We start from the raw sequence: 23,782 nt of genomic DNA, 5'->3' as shown, positions 1-23,782 counted from the left end.
AATCCTATTACTTTCAAAAAGCCTGCCTTCTGGAGCAAGCCTGCTTTGTCCCCAGCTTACGAAAGCAGCCAAACAAGACCAGACCCCACGTCAGTCCAAAGGACCTTCCTTTCCTCTGTGCTGCCTGCCTGGAACTTGAGCATAAGCTTAATAAAATTTGTCAGAAAATTTTTCTGGGGTTTCCTCTCAATTTGTATCTTGAGGAACCGAAGAACCCAAATGCTGGTAACAATGGGTCCCCACCATTATGACCTCATCGAGACATGATTATCTCCCAAAGGCCCCACCTCCTAATACCATCACATTGGGGGTTAGGATTTCAACATATGAATTTGGGGTGGGGGAGGTCACAAACATTTAGTCCATAACCTAAATCCAAGCACTTTGGCCCGAGACTCATGATCTTCATCACAGATAGACTACACTTGAAACTAAAGGGAAAACTCAGAGAAGTGTAGACACTAGAGAGACACAAGGAGGGGAAAAAATATGCTTAGTCAATACAAAATGTGCTAGGGTGATTATTTTGTATTTCTCTACATACTCTGAGCAATTGGTAACCTAGATAAGAGACACAGAAGGTTCCAGGTCGTATGCAGCACAGGCTCCTATAAGTATTCACAATCTGCTTTAATTCAGGCTTAGCCCAGATTGCTTTTTCTATAAAATTTTTGTTTATCTTTGTTTAGTTCAATGAAGACCAAGCAACTCCATTAATTAATAATTTTCTTTAAACTATTCTTCCTTATTTAATTCACAAAGGTAAAAAAAATATCCATTTCATTTCTCTAAGAAACTGGGGAATGTGTATGAAATGACACTTAAGGCAATAAATGAAATTTGCTAAATTTATATTTGCAATGTTTTAATAACTCTAAAAAACAAACATGCAGCCAGAAGTTTTATGCCCTATTGCCAGTCATGTTTTGCATATGGTGCATAACTCAGTTTATTAGGTAACACAGGTCCTCATGCTGAAAGAAGCTAACAGACTGCAGAGAGCACTGAACTAGGAGTCAAAGACAAGACAAGCACATTTTTGTCCTACTAGGGTAAAGCCCCAGACAGGCTTAATCTGTGAACCTCAATTCTCTCCACTGTAATGGAAATTAACTCCTTTCTGGACCATTTTACACAACTATCAGCAATAAGGTGTGTGGTGTGTGTGTGTGTGTGTGATGGGGCGGGTAAAATTCAAACCAATATTCATTTCCATCTCTTCAGATGCAAATAAAAAGATTTTATTGCGCAAGATATTAGAATAGGTATCCTGTTAGCCAAAAGCAATTCTTTTACTAAGTATCTGCAACCTTAACCTTAGGTAATTTCTTCCTACACAATTATCAAGATAAGGCTTCTCATCTCTGAGCGCCTTTGAGGGAAATCGGTGACAGATCAAAAGAACAACAACATCACACAGGTTCCAATGAGGACTCACAAATGCACAAACTACACTGGACTTTCTGATTTAAATCTGAAAGCATATTACTGTCCCTGGAAGATATCCTTAACCACTTTTTTTTTTAAGTGAAAAAAACAATCATTAGACGTAGACACTAAAGGATAAAAATAACCACAATTTTACTAATCGTATCAACTATATTTTTGATGGAATAGTAGGTGTTTACATAATTATATCATTTCATTTCAAGATGCATAATTTTGACTAACCACGTTTAAACAGATAGAAATTTCCACAAGAACAAAATTTAGCATTCATTGTCCATAGGCCCACAATACCAGTTGGCTTTAGACAAGACAGACGTAAACAGAACAGAGGAACCACAGCCATTAATACTCCTGACTGGTCAATAATAGGCTAGATGATTTGAATCAAACCTTCCATTGAGAACACTTTAAAATGTTGAGTAAAATATATTTGTAAAACACCTTAAAGGCATCAAAGAGCTGACACGATAGCAATTACCATGCTAAATGAGAGAGAAGAGACAAAGCAGAAAAATGAGCCAGCTCAGACACTGCTGGGAGTATTTGCCCATTCCAACAAATCTGAGCATTCCACTGACAGATTCCTGAGACTAGGGCCAAATAGTAAAGCTCGGGGCTCTCCACAGAATAGATCGTAGACCCCTCCTGCCAATAAATTGGGACTCAACGGGCCATTCACTCAGGGAGCCAATGCCTGCAGTGAAAAAGCAGGCGGTTAGCAGTGCCTGAAGGGACCACTTGAGCTTGGTTTAAGGAGATCCTAGATCCATAGTGCCCCCAAGCCATAGCCCAAACCAGGGCAACCCTCTTTGCCAGACACCTTCATCCTAGACTTCAAATTATTCTAAATCATTGGAGTGGGATTTTTCAGAGGTGGAACACCACAGTTTCACCCTTCCCATTGAAAAACTGTTATCACCTGGTCGATAATTTAGAAGTTACCAGGCATGTTCACAACGGCATTCCAGCAACTCGGGCCCTCATTGTTAAATTAATTCTCTCTCTCTCTCTCTCTCTCTCTCTCTCTCTCTCTCTCTCTCTCTGTCAATTATTTGGGGCTTCCTTGCTTACATTTGTCACGTTAATAAACTTAATCAAGAAACCATCCTCTCTGCCCTTTTACTGTAAATGACACTGAGTGCTCTGGATGTGCCACTGTGGGAAATAATCTGTGTTCACTTCCTAGTGCAAGTGTGATATGGTGCTCAGTGGAGATGGTGGCAAGACCACAATTAGACCTTTGGCAACTACACTCCAAATCTTCTACACTAATTACTCTAACAGGGCACTTTAAAATAGAAACATTACAATGGAAATTCAACTCTAACCTTTTCTAGAGTTTTAGCGGGGAAGAAAAGGAGAAAATAAGTCCTGCTTTTTTTTTCTTACAGTATTACATAACTTTGTTTTAGAGATACCAATGCTGGTTGTAGGAAAAGCACAAACTTGGAGAAGCAGCCAGCACATATGTCTGAATGAAAAGAACAGGCCTGGTTAGTGACAAGGGCTGGGTGTAAGTTAGGTCTGTTCCATTAAAGAGCTGCATGACCTTGAGAAAGAAACCTGACCACTAAAAGTTTGCTCCTCTGTAAGTTGCCATTGGAGGTCTAGATAAATTCTGTGGCTGCTTCTACATCCATAAACAATGATGTTTATGCTTCTGTGGATTTCTCGGTGGAGGCATATCCTGATAGAAGTTGAGTTTATTCTAGAGGCCACAAGTGATTCACATATGTAAATCATGGCTCCAGACAACATACAGAGGCAGAACAAGACTTTATTAACTGAAAGGCACACCTCTTGCTTCTTCAGACATTTAAGGTGGCCATTTTTTAGAAAACCATGTGCAGAGTTTCAAAGTGGCTCAAGAATTCACTGCATGTCCTAATAGGATAGAGTTTATGCATAATTCTGTGTGACCCTTCAACTACTGACATTCATGCTATGTTATTGTTAGCGTTGCATGTTAAGCTAGCAAATTTTTCAATGAACTTTAGCTGGCTTTACCACAGACACAGATGTTAGGCGGACTCCTTCGTTCATACGGTTCTCATTATTAACTCAACCCGGGTTGAATATTTGACTGAAGGAAAGGACCATATCATTATTTTCAGATTTGATTGTATGACTTAACAGGGCTCCATCTGCCAGCTTTAGAAACGCCAAATACTTGGCGCCAGACTTGGCGTCCTAGTCTATGACTACTACCCCCAATGCTTTGGCCTGAGAAAGTCTCCTCACCATCAAAACAGTTTAATAAAAACCTAAACTGTGATTAAGAGTTACTCATCAATTGACAGGGCTATTTATGAATTATTCCACACAATATTTTAAGCCTAATAAATAGAATCCACATTCATAAAGAGGTAAGCTAGAAGGCCAGCTAAATGTTTTCATGATTTATAAGGCTTGTGTTATACTTGAAACCATATTTCTTTCATAGGTAAACTGGCATTCCATTGGATAATTCAATCGTCTTCTAAGGCTCTGGAAAGCTTAAGGGACATTCTGAATATAAATTTAATTCCTCTATTTGCCTTTGGGCAATATCTCTAAGTATAAATGTGATAAGAGAATATGGCATAAGCATGTCCATCAATTGTAGGGTAGAATCAAAGTATTCAAATATTGACACTAAAGCCACTTAGAAAATGTTAAAATCACCCTAATTCCAAAAATAAAATAAAAATATTTTATAAGCCTGGTTAAAGATATAAATTAAAACAACAACATAAAAGAAATAATAAAAGGTAATGATAACAACTGCTTCCGTATGTCTGGATCACAAACAATAATATAAGTGGGCAAGAATACTTTGAAACTATCTTTGATGGTTATTAGAAAAAAAATAATTCACTGCCTCTATGTGTAGAAAAGCCCACTGGCTTACACTACAGTCGTCCCAAAATACTGAAAGAAGAGGGACCAGTTTTCCCCCCTAAGTAGTTATGTATAATCAATTTGCTTTAGGGATTCTTTAGGCATCTCACAGTATCTTGGAAGAGGAGAACTAATCACACGTGCCCAATCACCTGACCAATGTTTCAAAGACATCTGAGATATATGATCATTTAGCCTCTTAAACAGGTTTGAGTTCTCATTTCCTCACTTAATATGGCAACCCAGCCTTCTGTTTGACACCTTTCATCGTAATAACACTCTTAAAACAACAACAATCAAAACAAGCTTCCCTGTAACTCTTACACTGGGCAAAGCCGATGCGTTAGAATATTTTAGGTTTACTTCCTCTTCTTTGTTAGCTCATCCAACACTTGAGACTTGAGACTTGACATATTTTTCTCTCCTGTGGACTATCTTCTCCAGTTACTTTCAATGGCTGACACACACCCCACGATCCTCCTCTCTCTACTATTTACCGGTCACTCTTTGACTGTGGCATCCAGTAGCAAATACCTCAGATACAGTCTAATTAGTTAGAGTACAGTGGGACTAGTACTTCTTATGAATCAAAATTTAAATATTTATTAATGCTGACTAAATACATCACATGAGAATCAGGCTCGTAGCAAGAGAAAGATACAGAAATAACAGAAAAGCCACATTGATAGTAAATCTTCCATTAACAAGCATGGGAGAAAGTTTGGTAGCACTTACAGGAAATATACTAACCTCAATATACACAGAAACTCTAAATCTGCAATAATTTTACCACCAAACAGCATATACTTCAGCCCAAATTTTAGTATTTAAAGGCTGAATTTTTATTTTGATACTTACCATGTTGTATGTCTTTCATATCTAAATGAAGGCTAGACATTAATATTCCAACTGCTTGTGACCTTTTGTTGCTTAATAACTTGACAACCTGCTCAAGAAAGAAAGGAAAAGGGGGAAATGTTAATTTGAACTTGTGATATGTTTAATAACGTGTTATTTTTAATCCTAAATGAAGAAGAAATAAAGTCATTGTTCAAAGTATTCAACAGTGATTTGGAAAGAGCTTTTGGGTTTTATATCACACCTCTTCAAAGTGCACCACTTGCCCCCCACACCTCGTATTCACCATCGACTTCAATGTCATTCTCTTTACCAGTCTTTTAAGAGCCTGATCTGTCAACAAGCAACATTTCTAATAGGTTAGGAAATTAGTTTGGTCTCTGTAAAATAACAATTACACATTTTATCATTGGCAACCTGGGATTTAAAAACTGTTCCTTTTTTAATGTGGAGCCTTGAAACACTGATCAACAAGTGAAGGGCAAAATAAAGTGTACACTCAGAGACTCTTGCTAGATCGGATCAGTTTGATCATAAAATAGGAAATGTGCTTTTATTCAGGTCTTTTAGAAAGCTCACTATTTTACTGGTAGTCCCTCTCGTTCTATATTTGGCCCACATTCCCACTAATTAATAGAGGGATATGAGCATGAGAGCCAAAGGGCTGGGTCAGCTAATCCAAATCTGGCTTTCCAGAGAGTTCTGAAGCATCACCCAACCCCACAATAAGTTTTCCTGAAACAGAGATGGGCCTGCTGCTATTGGACAAACATGCTTAAAGTATGTTTTGCAAACACCAACACACCATTGATAAACCCTGCTTATAAAACTATACCCCATTGTCCCAATATTGTGAAGGGAAGAAATTTCTATTTACTATCAGCATTTTGTTCTAAATCTGCTTAGAGAAACACTGGAGGAAAGGAGAAAGGGTTATGGTCAAATTACCAGAAGTCACAGCTGCCCTAACAGCTATCACATATGTTGACCTTGTCTTTCTTTTTGGTTTAAGCTGGGTCAATCAAGAAACTAATAAAATAATTGTGCCCAGCTGTCACACAAATTCACAGAGTAAAACAGTATTCTTAATAACAATAATAGCATTCTTGGTTCTCTAGCAGGGATGGGGGTAAAGAATAACACAGAAGACTTTCAGAGCATCCAACCACAAAAACTTCGCCATTTCTGAAAGCTTTCTGTGGAAAGGGGAAATACCCCACAAGAGGCGGTGCTTCCTCAAAAGGGAAAAACAAAACAAAACAAAAAAAACCCAACAACATATAAATTTTGATTTTCAATTTGCTCTTTAAACATTTTATTAAATTTCTGCTACAAAAATACCTTATAACTTAAATATGAATCAATTCATATGTCAAGTGTTTCTATCAATAGTGTTATCCTCTTCAAAGGTGAAACTTAAGATCAGAAAAACAGAAGGCATGTTTTCTGTCCTACAACCACTGTCTAACTTCAGATCAATGAGATCTGGCCCCAGGTGTGCACTCTGACAAAATTGATTTTACAAAGTTCCTATCATCTCCTGGCTCATAAAAGCAATGGGTACATAACGTATGAATCCATATGTCATTTGATCTTCATTGCGGTGCTGACATGTTGATCACACTCTTAGAGAAACTCTACTCCAGGGCTCCTGCTAGTCCTTCTCAGGCCTTTTGAAGGTGAATTACTGTGACTTCCCTTAAACACCGGCATATTCCCGAGTTCTGTTCTCATCACTTTATTCTCTTCACTTAATGACCCGTACTTTGTCTTCTATAGACATACACGCCTGCACTTATAACTCTATTCTTCTAACTGCATCTTCAACTCCCTGGTATCCTACTTTCCTGACAGATAGCTCTACTTAAATCACCCACATAAATCTTAATTTGACATGTCTGGAAACAAACTTGTCATCAGTTCTGCTCCCCAAAAATCTATCCAGCTTCCACTCTTATTCCATAATATTGAGATAATGGCCCGCCCATTTTCCACTCACCTACCAAATTTAGAAATCTAAAAATCAATCTAGACCACTGCCTCTGCTTCAACTGCATACCCTGGTCTGTTATCAAGTCCTGTCATTCGTAACTCCTCTCTGTCTTTGAAATTCACCTCTCCTCCTCAACTCTATTGTCAGCATTTACTTCTAGATTATAGGCTACATATATCAAAACAAAGGATTTCTAACTAATCTCCCAAAATCTAGTCCAGTGATTTTTAAAGTGTGTTCCTTGGACCAGCACGTATCATCCTCACCTGAGAACTTAGTAAAAAATGCAAAATCTTTGGCCCTAGCACAAACCTACTAACCAGAATATCTGGATGTAGAAAGCATCCATATGCATTTTTAAAAGCCTTCCAAGTGATTCTAGAATCACTGATGAGTCTCATCTTTTCTTGTCCATTCACCAAACTGATTTCCAAGTGCCATCTCTAAAAGTGCCAGTGTTTGCATGTCACTTCCTTCTTTTTAAAACACGCATAGTTCATGTTTAAGAATTAGTCTTTTGTTTGTTTGTTTAAGGGTTCATCTTTTTTTTTAAAGTAATATATAATTCCTGTATTTCATTTAAAAGATCACATAGACTGTTTCACAGTTCATACCTGAAACTTGATTTATAATTCAAATGAACTTGATTAAAAACTGTTTCTTTACATTTAAATGTCTAAGAATATAGGTAGAAATAGTAAATATCTACCACATTCCAGGAGGCACACATACAGGAGAGGAGAGATGTCTGAAAGGATCAACTCACAACTCCTAGAGTAACTCAACCTTCATGTTAAGAAACACAGTTGTTATTTATCCTTTTTTTAAAAAACAACAACATGGGATTGTTCAATCTAGAACAATCTGAAAATCCAGTGACCACAGATGCAATGGGGAGAAAAGGGTTGACTTTTACAAGATGATCTAAGAATGCTTACTTGAAAAACGAAAAATGCAGAATTAACAAATTTGAAACCTACAAAATTAGAACTATAACCCAGAAAAAAAGGTTTATTTTCAATTATCTAAATTTACATCAGATTCAGCTAATACGCTTAATAAAGTTTGTACCTTAGACTCCCCTGGGAGGCAGGACTGTGTAGGGTTTATAAACAAGGACCCTGTAAGTAAAGCAATATTTATCAAACTTTCATATGCATATAAATCATCTGGGATCTTTTTTAAATGCAGATTCTGATTCCTAGGTCTGAATGGGGCTTTCTGGAAAAGGTACTCCAACACCCTAAAGCCTCAGTTTCCTCAGCAAAAACAACAACAGCATCAACTTCAAAAAGCTCAGTGGATATTCAGCATGATGATGCGATTGACACTCTTATAAGCAGTGTATTCATTGCAATAAAAATATCTATAAGAAGTTAAATATTTAGGAAAGCATGTTAATGTTTTCTTAAAAATGAGATATTTGTCAACTTTTCATTACTGAGTTTAATTGTACCAGGGAATTATCTTTCTTTCCTCCCTTGTCATTTCCTAAGAAATTAAAACCCTTATTAGTTTAGAGCAGTTTTCCAGTGGATGCGAATGATTTCTCCATTTAGTTTCTCTTCCCTGGCATCCTATATGACCCAATGACACATCTGCTTTGAACGGGTGCAATATTAGGCCATGGAAGAGAATGAAACCATACATATGACCCAGTCAAAACTTTCAAGACCCTAATATACCGTGTTTCCCCGAAAATAAGACCTAGCCGGACAATCAGCTCTGATTCATCTTTTGGAGCAAAAAGACACATCAGAGCTGATTGTCCGGCTAGATCTTATTTTACTATTGTATAAGACCTGGTCTTTAGTATAGTATAGTATAGTATAGTAAAGTATAGTATAGTATAGTATAGTATAGTATAGTATAGTATAGTATAGTATAGTATAATATAACATAGTATAGTATCATATAATATAATAGAGTATAATATAATATAGTATAATATAGTATAGTTTAACATTATAATATAATATAATATAATACAGTATAGTATAATATAAAATATAATATAATATAATATAATATTTAATATAATATAATATTGGGTCTTATATTAATTTTTGCTTCAGAAGACGCATTAAAGCTGATTGTCTGGCTAGGTCTTATTTTCGGGGAAACAGCGTAGTTAATATAATTAGGCTGCACAGGTAGAAATGTGTTTAAAATTAACTAATTTTTGGTCTGAAAGATTACTGCATCAAGGAGACATCCTTGGTCGATTTCTACTGTACATGTTTTTGTATTTCTTCATTTAATTTGTAAACTAGGTGTGGGGAACTCATAGAAGTATGATGACAGAAGCACCAAGGGATTTGAGGATGTAGTCATATGCATTATTGTACATAATTAAATATTTTTCTATGTTATTTTCAACCCCCATTACTTGACTGACTGTACATGAAAATTGCTAATAATGGAATCCAAGGATGGTCTTAGGTAATAAAATTAATAGATAGCCCAAAAACTTATGGTTGAGCTCAAGTTGTACTGGGAATACTGAAAACTAGCAATATTCACTAACTTGAGTTTTAGTTTCTTTTACAACTTCAACCACCATTCTGTGAAAATCCACAATAAAATGACAAAGAGACAAGTCTTATTCTCCACTAATCCTCTTCTTTCCACTGTCCACTCCCCTACTGGATGGTCTATCCTATCCAAGGGAGTCAGACAGGGCATGGATAAATTTGATCACGGTCACATCCTACAATAGTTCATCTAACAACGGTTCTACACCCGTATACAGAGCAAAGGTGGGAAGCGAGTTTCCAGGGGAAGGGATACCTTTCCTTAATTCTAACAAAGACCCCTTGTGGGTTGGCTGCAACTCTGGGTCAGACTCCTGCTCCAGCCCTGGCATATCCTTGAGCATCTTACTTAATTGCTTTAATCCTTGTGTCCTGATCTGTAAAACAGAGGACACACTTCATAAAGAGGTTGATATGAGAATTAGTGCAGATGCAAAGCAGTGCTGCCTAATCAAAATGTGGATCAGAGGCTGCTGTAAAGTCCTCTGTGTTACCGGCCAACTCAGGGATAAATATGTACAGAAATTGAGAGCAAGTGCTAAGAAATTTTATAGCAAAATGATGGAGAAATGTTTTAGAATTTAGATTTTTATTTCTTTCTTTAGGTTTTTCTATTTTCATTTTTCTAAGAATCTATATATACATATATCACATACCATATATGATATATATGTATATATATATCACATATCATATATGATATGTGTGTGTGTATATATATATATATATATATATATATATATATATATATATAATATCATATTTTACAAAGTATCTGAAAACAATGGAAATTTAAAAACTGGTCCTTCATGAGAACAGTTTGAGAGACAGAGGACCTAGGTGCCAGAAGCTGAATGTTTGCATCCCCCAAAATGAGTATGTGGAAATCTCATGCTCAAGATGATGATATTTGAGGGTGGAACCTTTGGGTGGTAATTAGGTCATAAGGGTGGAACCCTCATGACTGGGATTAGTGCCCTTATAAAGAGGTCCCAAAGAGACCCCTCACCCCTTTCACTACGTGAGAACACAGCAAAAACATAGCTGTCTCTGAACCAGGAAGAGGGCCCTCACCAGACACTGAATTTGCCGGTGCCTTGATATTGGGACTGCTCAGCCTCCGTAACTGTGAGAAATCATCTCTCCTGTTCATAAACCACCAAGTCTGTGGCATTCTGTCATTGCACCCTTAATACACTAAGACGCTAGGGAAGCAAGGTCAGAAGAATAATGAAAACTTTAACCTGAAATCTCCTCTTAATTCCCCATGCCTTCACCTACAGCCTGAGGGCTAAACACAGAAGCAGGATTCTCAGTGAGAGTGCAGGATTCCAGTGGCCTCCAGCTGAAAGGCCATTCCACTTTGCAACCTCTGGCAGACAGAATCTTAGGCAGAGCCTCAGATTCAATATTATAACCACTCATTCATTCATTCATTCATTCATTTTTAAAACCATTTAAATTATAGGTTATTCCTCTAAAATAAGATGGAAAACATAATAATTAATGTGAGGAAACCAAAGCAAGGCGATGTAGAACAACACATTCAGGAAAAATTCAACAGCTTTTTACGTTAAAGAAAAACAACTTAAAAGCAGTAAATTAATTGTGTGAGGTAAACTATTCTTTTTTTACCTCTGGATAAATGATATAGAAAAAAGAACCGAAGCATAAAAATATTTTTAAAGAAACAAGCATTACTTACTCCTTCAGAAAAGTATGTTTAATTTTTTTCAAAGATTCAATAATTCATCACAACAATAACAGCAAGGGATAACCAAAACACTGCTATGAAATTAAAGATGTATTACTTTGGTTTTTTGTGTGTTGGTGTTTTTTTTTTCCACAAAGGAGCATCTAAATCTAGCGCAGCAGGATAATGATAAAGCTTTTCTCTATAGTCTAACAAGTGCATCCATAGTGTTTGAATGGCCTCACATATTTATATTGTATGGATAGCTCACAGTTCTGAGCTACTACTCTGAGTCTTTAATTATTTCCTGGGCACTTCTATTTGGAGGTCTTACTTCCTCCTTCAACTCAAGGTGACCAAATTCTAAGCACAAAACTAAGGAACTCTGTAGCAGGTTGCAAAGTCCTGTTCAACTTTGTAGCAATAGAACTTCTGAGTTTTAGCTGAGTATATGATTGGCCAGCCAAAATAACATTTTTCACAGCCTACTTTATACCTAGGAATAGCCATGCGACCAAGTTATAGACAATGGAATGTGGACAGCAATAAAGCACTATTCCCAAAAAGTGCTCTCCACTTCCTAATTCCTTCTTCTCTTAGGCTCAAAGGCAAAATTCTAGAAGTAAGCTGTCCTCGGCCATACTATACCCTGCTGGCAGTGAAACAAGGAAAAAGCTAGGAAATCCATCCCTGCACAACCTGGTGGAATAGAGCCATTCCAACCTCCCTGGATACACCTGCCCAGACATTTCCATGAAAGAGGAAATTAACTTCCCAGCTTTTAAAATCAAGTAGAGGCAGCCATGCCAATATTTTAATTAATACATCCATTAAGCACAGGTCAGACAGTGTGATAAATGCACGAAAGACCAAAAGGACAAAGAAACTCATTGTCCTCTGTGCCACCAATTCTATTTCACAACCCCTTGATCTCAGTCACGGATACCATCGCCTCCAGTCTTCGGTACAGAAACCTGTGACTCATTCCTCCTCCTCACTTCCCATGTCCAGTCACATATCAAGTTCCTCTCATGTTTCCTTATGTTCCCTCTTCTCTTTCACTACCCTCACCCTGGTACAAGTGCTCAGCTCCACGTCACCGCGTGCAGGAACCTTCTGCCTCCAGGGTCCCCAGTCCTATTCTCGGCCCAATGTCCTGTAAATGCTGCTTTCATCGTGTCATTCCTCTCGCAAACATTTCATGGTCCTTTATTTTTCTGCTCTATTTTCTATTGTCAAAAGGATAAACTCTGACTACTCCCTAGATGAGAATGTTCAAGTATCATTCCTCTAGGAAGATTTCCCTGAACACTCTCCCTACCTCCCACACAAGTCTTGTCAGGGCTGATTTAGGACACTTTCAGCTACAATATGCACACAAGAAAGTAATTGTTGGGGTAATTCTTACTAAAACACAAGCACCTCTAGACAGACTATTGTGTTGAGCACTCCAGCCCCCAGCACAGTGATAAATACACTGCAGGCATTCAATAAATGTCTGCTGGATAAGTGAACCTTGTCTAAATCACTTTGCTCATCTCAGAAGCCTCCCCCGCCCCCCGCCCACCCACCATAACCTTCAAAAATGGTTCCCAGCCTTGGCTAGACATCTGAACCACCGAGATGGCTTCTGAAATAAAGGTTCCTACTCTCCACTCTGAAAAGTAATTTTTCTCTAATATAAAATCCTCGAATATGCATTTCTTTTTAAACTCCACAGCTAATGCTGATGCAGATTTAGGAAGCACTGAAAAGGAGGCATTCAAATAATGACTGAGCTGAAATTCTACCACTAAACTCAAGAACTGAAAGATAAGAATTTATATAACTTGCCTCAGAATCATGTCAAGACATAGTAGAAAGCTGATGTGAAGTATATTTATTATGCAAGTAACCAAACTCACATTTAAATAGTTATTTAATCAGTCAACAATGGTGTGTGTTGCTAATTTAGAACTGTTAAAAAAAGTACGAATTTTTTTACGTCACATGGAATACTAGATAACTAAGCTTTAAGCTGATACATCAAAGGGCTCCATACTAAATATCCAATAGGCTGATAACTTGAAGTTTCTTGCAGTTTCTTACAATCTAGTAAAATCATGCACTAAGGAAGGAAACTGAGTAACTTGCTAGTGGTCTGAATGCGGCATCACAACAAGGGGTTTGTTTCCTAATCCCCAGTCAGGGAGAGCACATTGCTTTCCTCTGAAATGGCTTGGCACAGCCTCGCTGGAAACTGAATATTAGATTAGAGGTATAAGTGACCAGATCCAATAAGGCAAATCCTCTTTGAGTAGGGTAAGATAAAATAAGCCAACTGCAGAGATTAGGTAGAGGTAAATTCCAAAGCAGAATCACAGAATGTAAAAATTGCTGTTTTCTCACACAGGTATTAGAGCAGTAAAGAAAGTGTGCACTCACTGAGCAACAGATGCAAGAAGCAGCCAAGAACACACTCATGAGACAGCAACAGGAAAATATTAGCAAATACGAAATAGTAAAAGCGAACTAAACAAGAGGCTTAAGAATGGAAGGGGATGCAGGGAGGGTGCAAGTCCCATGCTTGAGATTTTCAATGGCTTGGCCGCTGTGGAAGTAAGAGGTCTGCATGTCAGTCCATGTCTTTGCCTAAATTAGAAGCTATGTAACTTTGGACAAGTTCTTCAGCCAACAGATCTGTTTCCCCATCTGTAGAATATACGGAGTTGGACAATTAAGTTCACAAACTTGTTGCAATGATGCTGCTAACCGTTTTTGATATCAAAGAAAGTATTCATTATGAATTTGTACCAACTGGACAAACAGTTAATCAATTTTACTATTTGGAAGTGCTGAAAAGGCTGCATGAAAAAGTTAGACGACATGAATTTTTCGCCAGTAATTCATGGCTCTTGCATCACGACAAAGCACCAGCTCACACGGCACTGTCTGTGAGGGAGTTTTTAGCCAGTAAACAAATAACTATATTGGAATACCCTCCTTACTCACCTGATCGGGCCCCGAGTGACGTCTTCTTTACCTGAAGATAAAGGAAATATTGCAAGGAAGACATTGTGATGACATTCAGGACATCAAGGGTAAAACGACAGCTCTGATGGCCATTCAAGAAAAAGAGTTCCAAAATTACTTTGAAGGGTGGACTAGGCGCTGGCATCAATGCATAGTTTCCCAATGAGAGTTCTTCCAAGGTGACCATAGTGATATTCAGCAATGAGGAATGAAGCACTTTTTGTAGGATAAGTTCACGGACTTGCGCGACCTCATAGTTAATAATTCATATGCAATATTCCCATAATTTGAGAAAATCAAATATATAATATGAAATACTTTAAAGTATAAAACATCTCACAAAAGCCAGGTGTTAGTGTTAATTTAGTGATCCAGTAACTAGCAGTTGTATTTTCTGCTGCGAAAGCATTTGAGTTTATTCCAACAATAGGAAGACTAGCAATAATAGAAATGATAAGGGATAAACCAAATAAAATTCAGTAAACTCTAGAATGAAGAGAGAACAACCACACACTGACTAATCCCAATCCTCTAGCAAATTAACAGTGTTGGTTTTCAGAGAACTCTTTAGACATACTGTTGGTCATCCCACAACTTTGATTTGAATTTTCTTTTTACTTTGAAAAGATATGGTCATCTCTAGATTTTTGCTCCAATAAGAATCAGGAAACAAGAGCCTTCTTGGCACCGCCAAATACTGTTTCATGAAAACAGCAAACATCTTAAAGGCTCTCCCTGACTGGGGATTAGGAAACAAAACCCTTGTGATGCCGCATTCAGACCACTAGCAAGTTATTCAGTTTCCTTCTTTAGTGCATGATTTTACTAGATTGTAAGAAACTGCAAGTAACTTAACTAGTCTCCAGTCAAAAGTGAAGAATGCTTGCATGGGATTTTTGCAGGGCAAAAAGTTATCAGGTTTCTTTAGTCTACCCAGACAAGCAAGGAGATTGCTGTCTTATTTACAACTACCACCTTCTCCTTTTCCAATTAATGTTAAGCCAGGGTGGCCGGCCTCACAGGCATCCAGCAGCATTCCAAGGCACAGAGCGTGCCCAGAAGTGATACCTGCAGACTATCTGGTTGGCACCAGACAATACTTTCTACTTGGGCAGCCTCAGCAAAACTTGGGAAACAGCAGGCAGTTTGCTAATTGGTGAGATATTTGATATCTCTAACCGATTAAGACTCTAGAACTCAACCTGGAAAATAAAGCACAGCCTATTTGGACAAGGTGCACCCGATTCTTACCTTGGTTCCCAATGACCCTCTGGCACAGGTGGGAGCTGCCTGCTTCACCAGACCTGGTTTTCAGTCTGAGTCGACCTCAGAAGGAAACTGGAATTTGGTAAAGTCACCAGTAAGGGCCTCTGTGTGCTCTGCCAGTCTGTCAATTCCTCCCACGTGGTGGTCTTAATACAAATTTTAGACTTCAGTTTTAAAAGCTATGTCGCTTGGTTCTAAAATAATCTGAGTGCTGTTCTTCAACTGAATGGGTTAACTGCTTCAACCTCTCATTGGTTCCTACTTTTATTCTCATTTAGTGTAAGATCCTGATACCAGTCTTCTATTTCCATATACCAGGTTGTTCCAACTAATGAGAAGCATGAACTTCAGGTAAGTTCAAGTACGTCTGTGGGACATCCTCTCACCAAATAAAAACTACTATCATCTGGCCGTCTACTGTTTCTCGATAATATATTCCTCTACCCTCTTTCTCCATTCAATATACCATTATATATCATTACTACATCAGAAATCAAGTCTCATACAAAACATGTCACTTTGAAAAAGCAAATGTGTATTACGTAGAAGTGATTTGGTGACCTCTAAGAAATATATGCCGTACCCTGTTTTGGGAAAGGTGCTCTCAAACAGAGAATACCTGCTTAGACTACAAGATCGGTCATATCTCACCAAACGATGGTTTGGCTCTTCTCTCCTGAATCTTAGTAGAATGCAAGCTATTAAACAAGAGGAGTAGGGCCAGAGGCCTGTTCTAAATAAATTCAAGTTGAATGAAGAAATTAAACATCCTACTAGCTTGGTACATATAAAGTACTCAAATCACATCTGCTGAAATAATAACTACTACGTATTGATTCACAGAAGAAAGCGATGCTACAAATGGAAAATTGCGGAAAGACCCATGACACCAAGGGGGAACTGGAATCAGCCCTGCCTGACTCCACAGCTCAGGTGCGCACCCTGCTCTGGGCCCAACTAGCCATCCGGCGCAAGCACACATCGCGTACAGCATCCCTGACATAACAGAGCACCACACAGCACTGGAATCCACTAACAAAAATCCAAGGGAAAATCTTGGGCTTTCTGATATTTTCATTTAAAGGGATGTGTTTAAAAGAACTAGAAACTCAATTCCTTACTTATTATATCAATGTCTTCATTCTTAGATTACACTGAAACTCTTAGGATGATCTCGACTAACACAAAACAAAACCAATTAAAAAAAAAAAGAAAGTAAAGAGTGACCCTGAAAAAAATTGATTTAGAAAAAAAATGGCATTAGGTTATATTTAAATAAAATTTTTATTCCAATAGGTTGCATTTCCAAATTTCACATTTCATTTTTTTAAAAAATTACAGCAACCTGGAATAAGAAGTTGAAACAAATACCACTAAGCTCTTAAAACAAAATGTTTTTCTAATTAAAACCAAGTATCATAAATCCCCATCTCTCTCCACTTCATAAGTACAGAGAAAACAGACAGAGTTGTTTAAATTGAATTTAAAACAATACACAATCTTCCCTTTTATATTCTTTGGACATACCCTTCTGCCAGTTTATCCACTTTTGTCATGTAGAATATATGCGAGATATAATTTGGCCCTTCACCATTTCAAATATCTTGGTAATCAGAAAGCAATGTTTCATCTGTCCTGCAGCATGAAAGTCTGCAGAGTTGTACTTTTCTCTTCAAAATTCCTTCTACAAATCTAGTTTTAGATATCTGTCCTATTTATAACTTTAACATTATATTTTTAGCATTTAAAAGTCAATAGAAACTCTTGTAGGCTAAGATTAGAAGTAAGGTATTGGAAAACCATTAAATTGTGATTACAACATCTACATGAGTCACGATCTTGCTAAACATATTGAGACATCTAACATGTCTATAGAATGTGGACATCAGCATCTTGCTTCCTATTTCACTAGTACCTCAATGGGTGATGCTAATTACCACAAGTAAAAGGCACAGAAAAAACAGTCGGTCAATGACAACCCCAAATGAACAAAAGACTCTTACTGAGACCATTTTCCCATGTATTGCCACCTTATGGCAACTACGCATTGCGAGAACATTACTCAGCACATAAAAATAAAGGGCTTTATATTATGGATTCTTATACTGATCACTGGAAAAACCCAATGCTGGAGTGACTATCACCGTCCCCCATTTTACAGCTAAAGTGATTTGCTCAAGGTGACACCCATTCAGTGGCAGAGCAGGCAGTCTGGCCTGAATCCACTCTGAGCCCCTTTTCTGCACCACCTGTAACCGTCCGTGTGAAGAGCACACTTCTGCCAAAGACTTTCACACACTCTTCCTCAATATTCTGTGTTATAAGATACAATTCAAGACAGATAAAACAGAGAGAATAAATTTGTTTTTCAAATTGTTACTTAACTAGCAAACCTTAGACCGAAACCCGTCTGAATATTCTGCCTCATGTGTTACTCAACTGCAGAGAAAATATGAAAATGTATAAAACCAAAATATTCCCCTTCATTTGTAGTTACAACACAACAACATGCCAGTGAAAAATTTAGAAGAAAGTAAATATTCAGGATACGAATGACCACCTAGTATAAGTTTATTGAATAGAATTGCACAATACACTTTTAATTATTCAGTGAATCGTTATTCAGTTTGTGGCCTGTTTAGGCATTCTGCGTCTCCTCCTGCCCGTTAGCCGTTAGCATGACGTTACTTTTTGGCCCTTCCATAGACACAAAACTAGATTTCTGGCTCTAGTCACTGAGTATGATGGTGCTTTTAGCACTGGAAAGATACAAGGGTGAAAACTGCATTTGATCCTACCCCATGGAGAAACACATTTCCAAGCTTTCTTGCAAGTATCCCGTCTATTTTTGGAAATGACATACTGACTAAGCAACTAATGGATTTTCCAAAGACCTCCTAGAGTTTGGAAGTAAAAGAGAAATGAACATTGACTTGTCAGTGATCTAATTTATGATGCTCATTTTTAGAGAATAAAAGTTTCAATATGTGATTTTAAGTCTTTACAGAAAATTGTCTTCTTTCTCATGGCACCATTTTCAGAGATTGTATGTTTGGCATTTTCCTTTCTTCAACAATTTCATTTAACAAAGTTATGCTTTACCAAACAATTCTGTCACATTCTTATCCAACAACAGTCCAATCATTTATTATTCATATCTCTGAAGACATCTTCAACTCTTTTGCCCCAAAGGCTCAAGTTAGTACTTTGCTGTTCAATAAATAGTTCTTCTAAAATGGCTACTGTTTATTTTTTTAAAATGCTGTTACTGAATTACAACTGTAAAGTAAAGAAAACGCAACAGTTCAATTAATTTTTGCAGATGTATATACTCTTGTAATCACCCCTTAAATCACTACACAGAACACTGCCAGCATCCTGGAAGGCTCCATTCATACCTCTTCCTATCAGTAATACCCCCAAAAGTCCCATTTTTACTTCTGTTGCCACAGATTACTGTTGCCTGTTCTTGAACATCATATACATGGAATCATACTGTTTATATTGGCCTTTGTCTAAGAAATCCATCAATGTTGCTGAATATAATGGTAGATTGTTATTTTTCATTGCCGTATAGTATTCTATTGTGTAGTTATAACACAATTTATTCTTCCATTCTAATATTGATGAATGTTTGGAATGTTTTCAGGTTAGAGCTATTACAACTAGTGCTACTATAAGCATTCTTACACATGTATTTTCATGCACATATGAACTCATTTCTCTTGGATATACACACATAAGAACAAAACTACTGGAACTTTGGAACTCTGGTAGACTAAGTAATGAAATGAACAAATGAAACTTTATGCTTTTCAATAATTTTCTTAGAGATTTACAAACATAGCGGTGATAAAATTACTAAATATCTCGGAACAAAATCACAAGATTAAATAAGTTACCCAAGAGCCTATAAACCAGTTTAGTGGTTTTGGGAAGCTGTTACACTGTTAATGGTGTCCAACATGTCTACAGAAACCCACACATGAAGGACAGATACACTAAGTTAGATATTCACCAAATGAGTTTTAATCCCTTTACCCATGACCATTGGCTAAGAATTTAGAATCAGTGAATATAGGAACATACAGTGTTAAATATATCAAGTGTCCATAAATATAACTATTGAATAAATTTCTAATGGATAGCTAAATCATGTCAACACTATAGTCAATTATATAAAGATGTTTGATTGAAAGTAATTTTGAATGATGTATAAGTACACAACCATCCTTGGAAAGTACTACAGGCAAACATTTATTTCCAATTTGTATTTTTCCAGCCACTTCATGCTGCATCACTCCTAGAACCTGTGGGTATTATGTTCATGGAAGACAAACTAAGTTAGATCAAATAATAAGGAAGCAAATAATCTTTTTTAAAAGATTCATTCAGAAGTCAAACAAAAGCAATTTCAGAATCAGATGCTATTTGGGATTATGAAAATTTGTTTCTCCCCGCTTGGTGTTAATCTCTTGAATTTAGTGCAGAAAGAAGGCAAAGAGATTTCAATATCTTCTAGAATTCTACATGTACAACTCAACTCTAACCCTCTCTCAAAGCCCAGTCTTATTCTGAAATCTCCCTATCCTATCCCATAAAGCTAAAGTACTAAGCTCAGACAGTTAGTATTCACTAAACTTCACACAGTTAGTATTCAACAAATAGTCATGGAGCGAATTGATGCCACATGGAATCTCTGCTTAGTTTACTGTTTCTGTGAAATTCCCTAATGTCACTACACAATGACAGTGTGAGGGGAAGCCATGTGCCCCAGTCTGTAAGTGATCCCACCCCAAGATAAAAAGTACAGCGGGGTATTTAATTAGTCTATTTCTAAAAATCCAGAGAAGGGAAAGATACTGAAAATGTAGCACAATAAACAAAATGCATAGTAACAATTCCCCAGGGCAGGAAACTGATAATGGATGAGAGCCAGATATATACCTCACACAGTCTATACACAGCATGGAGCTAGAGGCACCAGCTGATGTGCATAGTGAGCCAAGATTGACCTGAACAACAATGAACGGCTCTTGTAAAAAATCCCTGAACATTTTCTAAGTTGGTGGCAAATCATCTGACTGTACCTGATAATTATGTTAATGATCTGCTCAAGAATCATCCATCAACAGAAACCATCAGCATGCAAATAAATGGATTAACTCTTACAAAAACAGAATTGTTAACCCCAGGCTTCAAATCACTTTTGTGTTTTATGAGACAAGAGGTAGACATATAACCTGAGGACCCAAGATCCAAATCCTAGCCCCTTCCATGACTGGTCCATTTGTTTAAAAGATCAAGACATGGAAAGGAAGGGTCACTTTCAACTTTCTGAAGGCACTTCCATGAAAAGCTAAACCCAAAGTAGCAAATAAAACCCCTGAAAACAAAGAAAGAAAGAAACAAACAAAAACCTGGAACAGTTTAATTTATATACGACCTTTTCAAAAAGTCTAATGATTAGAAAACATCACTTTTAAGGCTGGTAAGAGACCCATACTATGCATGGCATACAGTGTTAGGGCCTGAAGCATGCAGTGAAAGGCCTGGCTAGATTCTCTGAAGATAAAACATTCCATTCTAAGGAGCATGACGGGTGCCCACTTCGGCAGCACATATACTAAAATTGGAGTGATACAGATAGCATGGCCCTTGTGCAAGGATGACATGCAAATTTGTGAAGCATTCCATTTTTTAGATAGATAGATGATGGATGGCTGGATGGATGGCTGGCTGGCTGGCTGGCTGGATGGATGGATGGATGGATGGATGGATGGATGGATGGACAGATACAAAGAATGAATGATAGTGCTACTGAGAAGAGAAAAAATTCCATTTTCAGGTAATGACCTGAGAAAATCACTCTTCTACCAATGGATCTAAGTGAATGCAAAGAATGGAAGCCATGAAAAAAAGGCTGTAACTCTCCATAGAACCTCACGCCTAACTCTCACAATGGATCACTCATGGACAAAATTTGCTTGAGCATGCGTTGTGAACCCACTTTCTTTACGTCAGTCACACTATAAGCACAAGCTAATTCTATACCAAAAAACAGTCTCCTGAGCAGGAAGGGGAGGGACCAAAAAAACATAAATATCCTAAAGTATTAAAAAGTTATAGACACTTAAAAAAGAGAATATATGAATAATCAGGAGTGACTAATGAATAAGTTACCAGACTTCCTGCGTGGAATTCTTTTTGCCATCCCAACTTTGATACTGGGGGAAGGGGATGAGAGTACAGATGGATCCTTATTCTCAGAGGTATCAGCTGACATCTACCACCTGAAGACAGGAAAATCTTGAGGTTCACTGATGCAAGATTATATATTTAACAAACCAATAACTGATCTAAATGAAAAGATGCCTTTCAAAGAAAAGCAAATGAAGATCACAGCAATTTTACAAATATTCTTTAACTTCACCTCAGATTGATATCTTGACCTAGAAGTCCCTCTATTCGGTCATCCAAGAAGGATATCCAGGCTGTTTTTCAGAACCTGTATGTGGGATGCCCTAGGAGAGTGAGTCATTCTTGATTTATCGTAATATCTCAAGGTTTCTCTTTTTCTCCCTTTCCAATTTTTGAACTGGAAGCCAGAGAACTAGTAACTAGAGTAGAGTCAGTAAAGAGAATGACTCAAGTTTGCATAATTGGTTTGATAAAACATGAAATAAGGTCAGAAAGCTATCTAGTGAAGAACAGATTAGCCCCTTCTTTCCTCAGAACGATCACAGGCAATATAGGAATTATCCTCATCTGATTTCAATACCATTTTCTAATTATAACTAATCTGTGGAGAGATTGATACACACATATCTTCTTGGTAACAACAGAAAGATTTTACAAATCTCCTAAAGCATAAGTCATATTATTCTCCAACAGCATAATTATGACAAGCATGACATATGTCTCTTTGTGGTAGAAATGAAACAGACATGCACACTCAGACTGGATTTGGGCTTAAAGAGACACAAATTGGCATCTTCACATATAATGCTCAAGTGCACTCACCCTTCCAAGGCCTCTTTCCCTTTCTTCTACAATGGGTTTTCCCTTTTCTGGAAGTTCTCTACACCCTTGATATCTTCTCCGACAGAAGTTCTGCCCAGTGTGTAAACTTTCTTTGGCCCTCCTCACCTTTTCTCCTCTTTTCAGGGGTCATCGGGAAGAAGATAAGAATCATGGCGAGGGTAGGGGGGATGAGTGTCACCTGAGGAGGTTGTCAATGCAAAAAAAATTCAATAATTCGTTCGAATTTTTTCTGCCTTTCCCCCCTCCCCACTTTCCCCCTAGAAAAAACAGCTGACACTATGGGTTAAAGGATGGTCTGACTGGAATGGATTAAAAGGAACGAACGGACTATCACAGCTATCAATTAAATAAAATACCTTATCATTTGAAAGGATCAAGGAAAAAAATGAATTCATGCACTGTAGCAATTCTATCTCTACCCACATCTCTTTCATTCATCTAAAAAGCTAACTCACATAAGCCCCAGACTTTAAAGAAACTATGAAACATACAGATCGTCACCAGTAGGTAAACAATAGTTGTGAGGAACCCATTTCCGATCATTGGAATGACCCACTTTGTCAAGATGGGGAAGAGATCCATGTTCCATGTTTGAAAATATCTGCCCCCTGCTTCTGCTGCTTTATATGAAAATGCAGAAGGAGGAGGAAGGTAATAGTATGGTTTTAGTCTTAATTAGTAAGGGTCTTGGTCCTATTCACTCTAAGATTAATTCATTGAGTTTTTCAGGATCAGTAACAATTTTTTGACTGTTAGCTTTTTCTGTGAAGCTTAGTATGGGTCTTCATCAAGATAAGATATATTAATTCCATCAAATGATTTCTGTGTCGCTTTTAAACAAATCAATAAAATAATCTTAGCAAGAGAGATGGTTTCACATGCTTTGAGAAGGAAACTGAAAAAGAAGATAGACCCACATTCAATAGTTTTCTAGTAACTTGAGTTTATTAAGTGCCTGCAAAAACTGAATGAATAAAAGAAGCATGGGCAATAGTAATCCCCTGAAAATTCACAATGATTACATGTTAAAAATATGATATTGGTGTAAGTAAA

The 23,782-nt window shown here is 37.4% G+C and overlaps 1 protein-coding gene and 1 pseudogene across 2 annotated transcripts in view; one reads left to right on the top strand and one right to left on the bottom strand.

Annotated features, from left to right (window-relative positions):
* The window catches only part of FMN2 (formin 2), a 317,737-nt gene that overhangs the window by 161,817 nt on the left and 132,138 nt on the right, over positions 1-23,782 (bottom strand). For both annotated transcript variants that reach the window (XM_019746843.3, XM_074316783.2), the window contains one exon: positions 5,188-5,275. In XM_019746843.3, the coding sequence (XP_019602402.3) occupies positions 5,188-5,275 (88 nt within the window). The remainder of the gene's footprint in view (positions 1-5,187; positions 5,276-23,782) is intronic.
* LOC141568008 (U6 spliceosomal RNA) lies at positions 21,288-21,388 on the top strand (annotated as a pseudogene).

This window comes from Rhinolophus sinicus, chromosome 6, assembly GCF_057876585.1.
Source record: "Rhinolophus sinicus isolate RSI-liver-muscle chromosome 6, RSI-T2T, whole genome shotgun sequence".
NCBI classification, from domain to species: Eukaryota; Metazoa; Chordata; class Mammalia; order Chiroptera; family Rhinolophidae; genus Rhinolophus; species Rhinolophus sinicus.
Note: the sequence above shows the minus strand (reverse complement) of the source record. Positions and strands in the feature narration are given on the sequence as shown.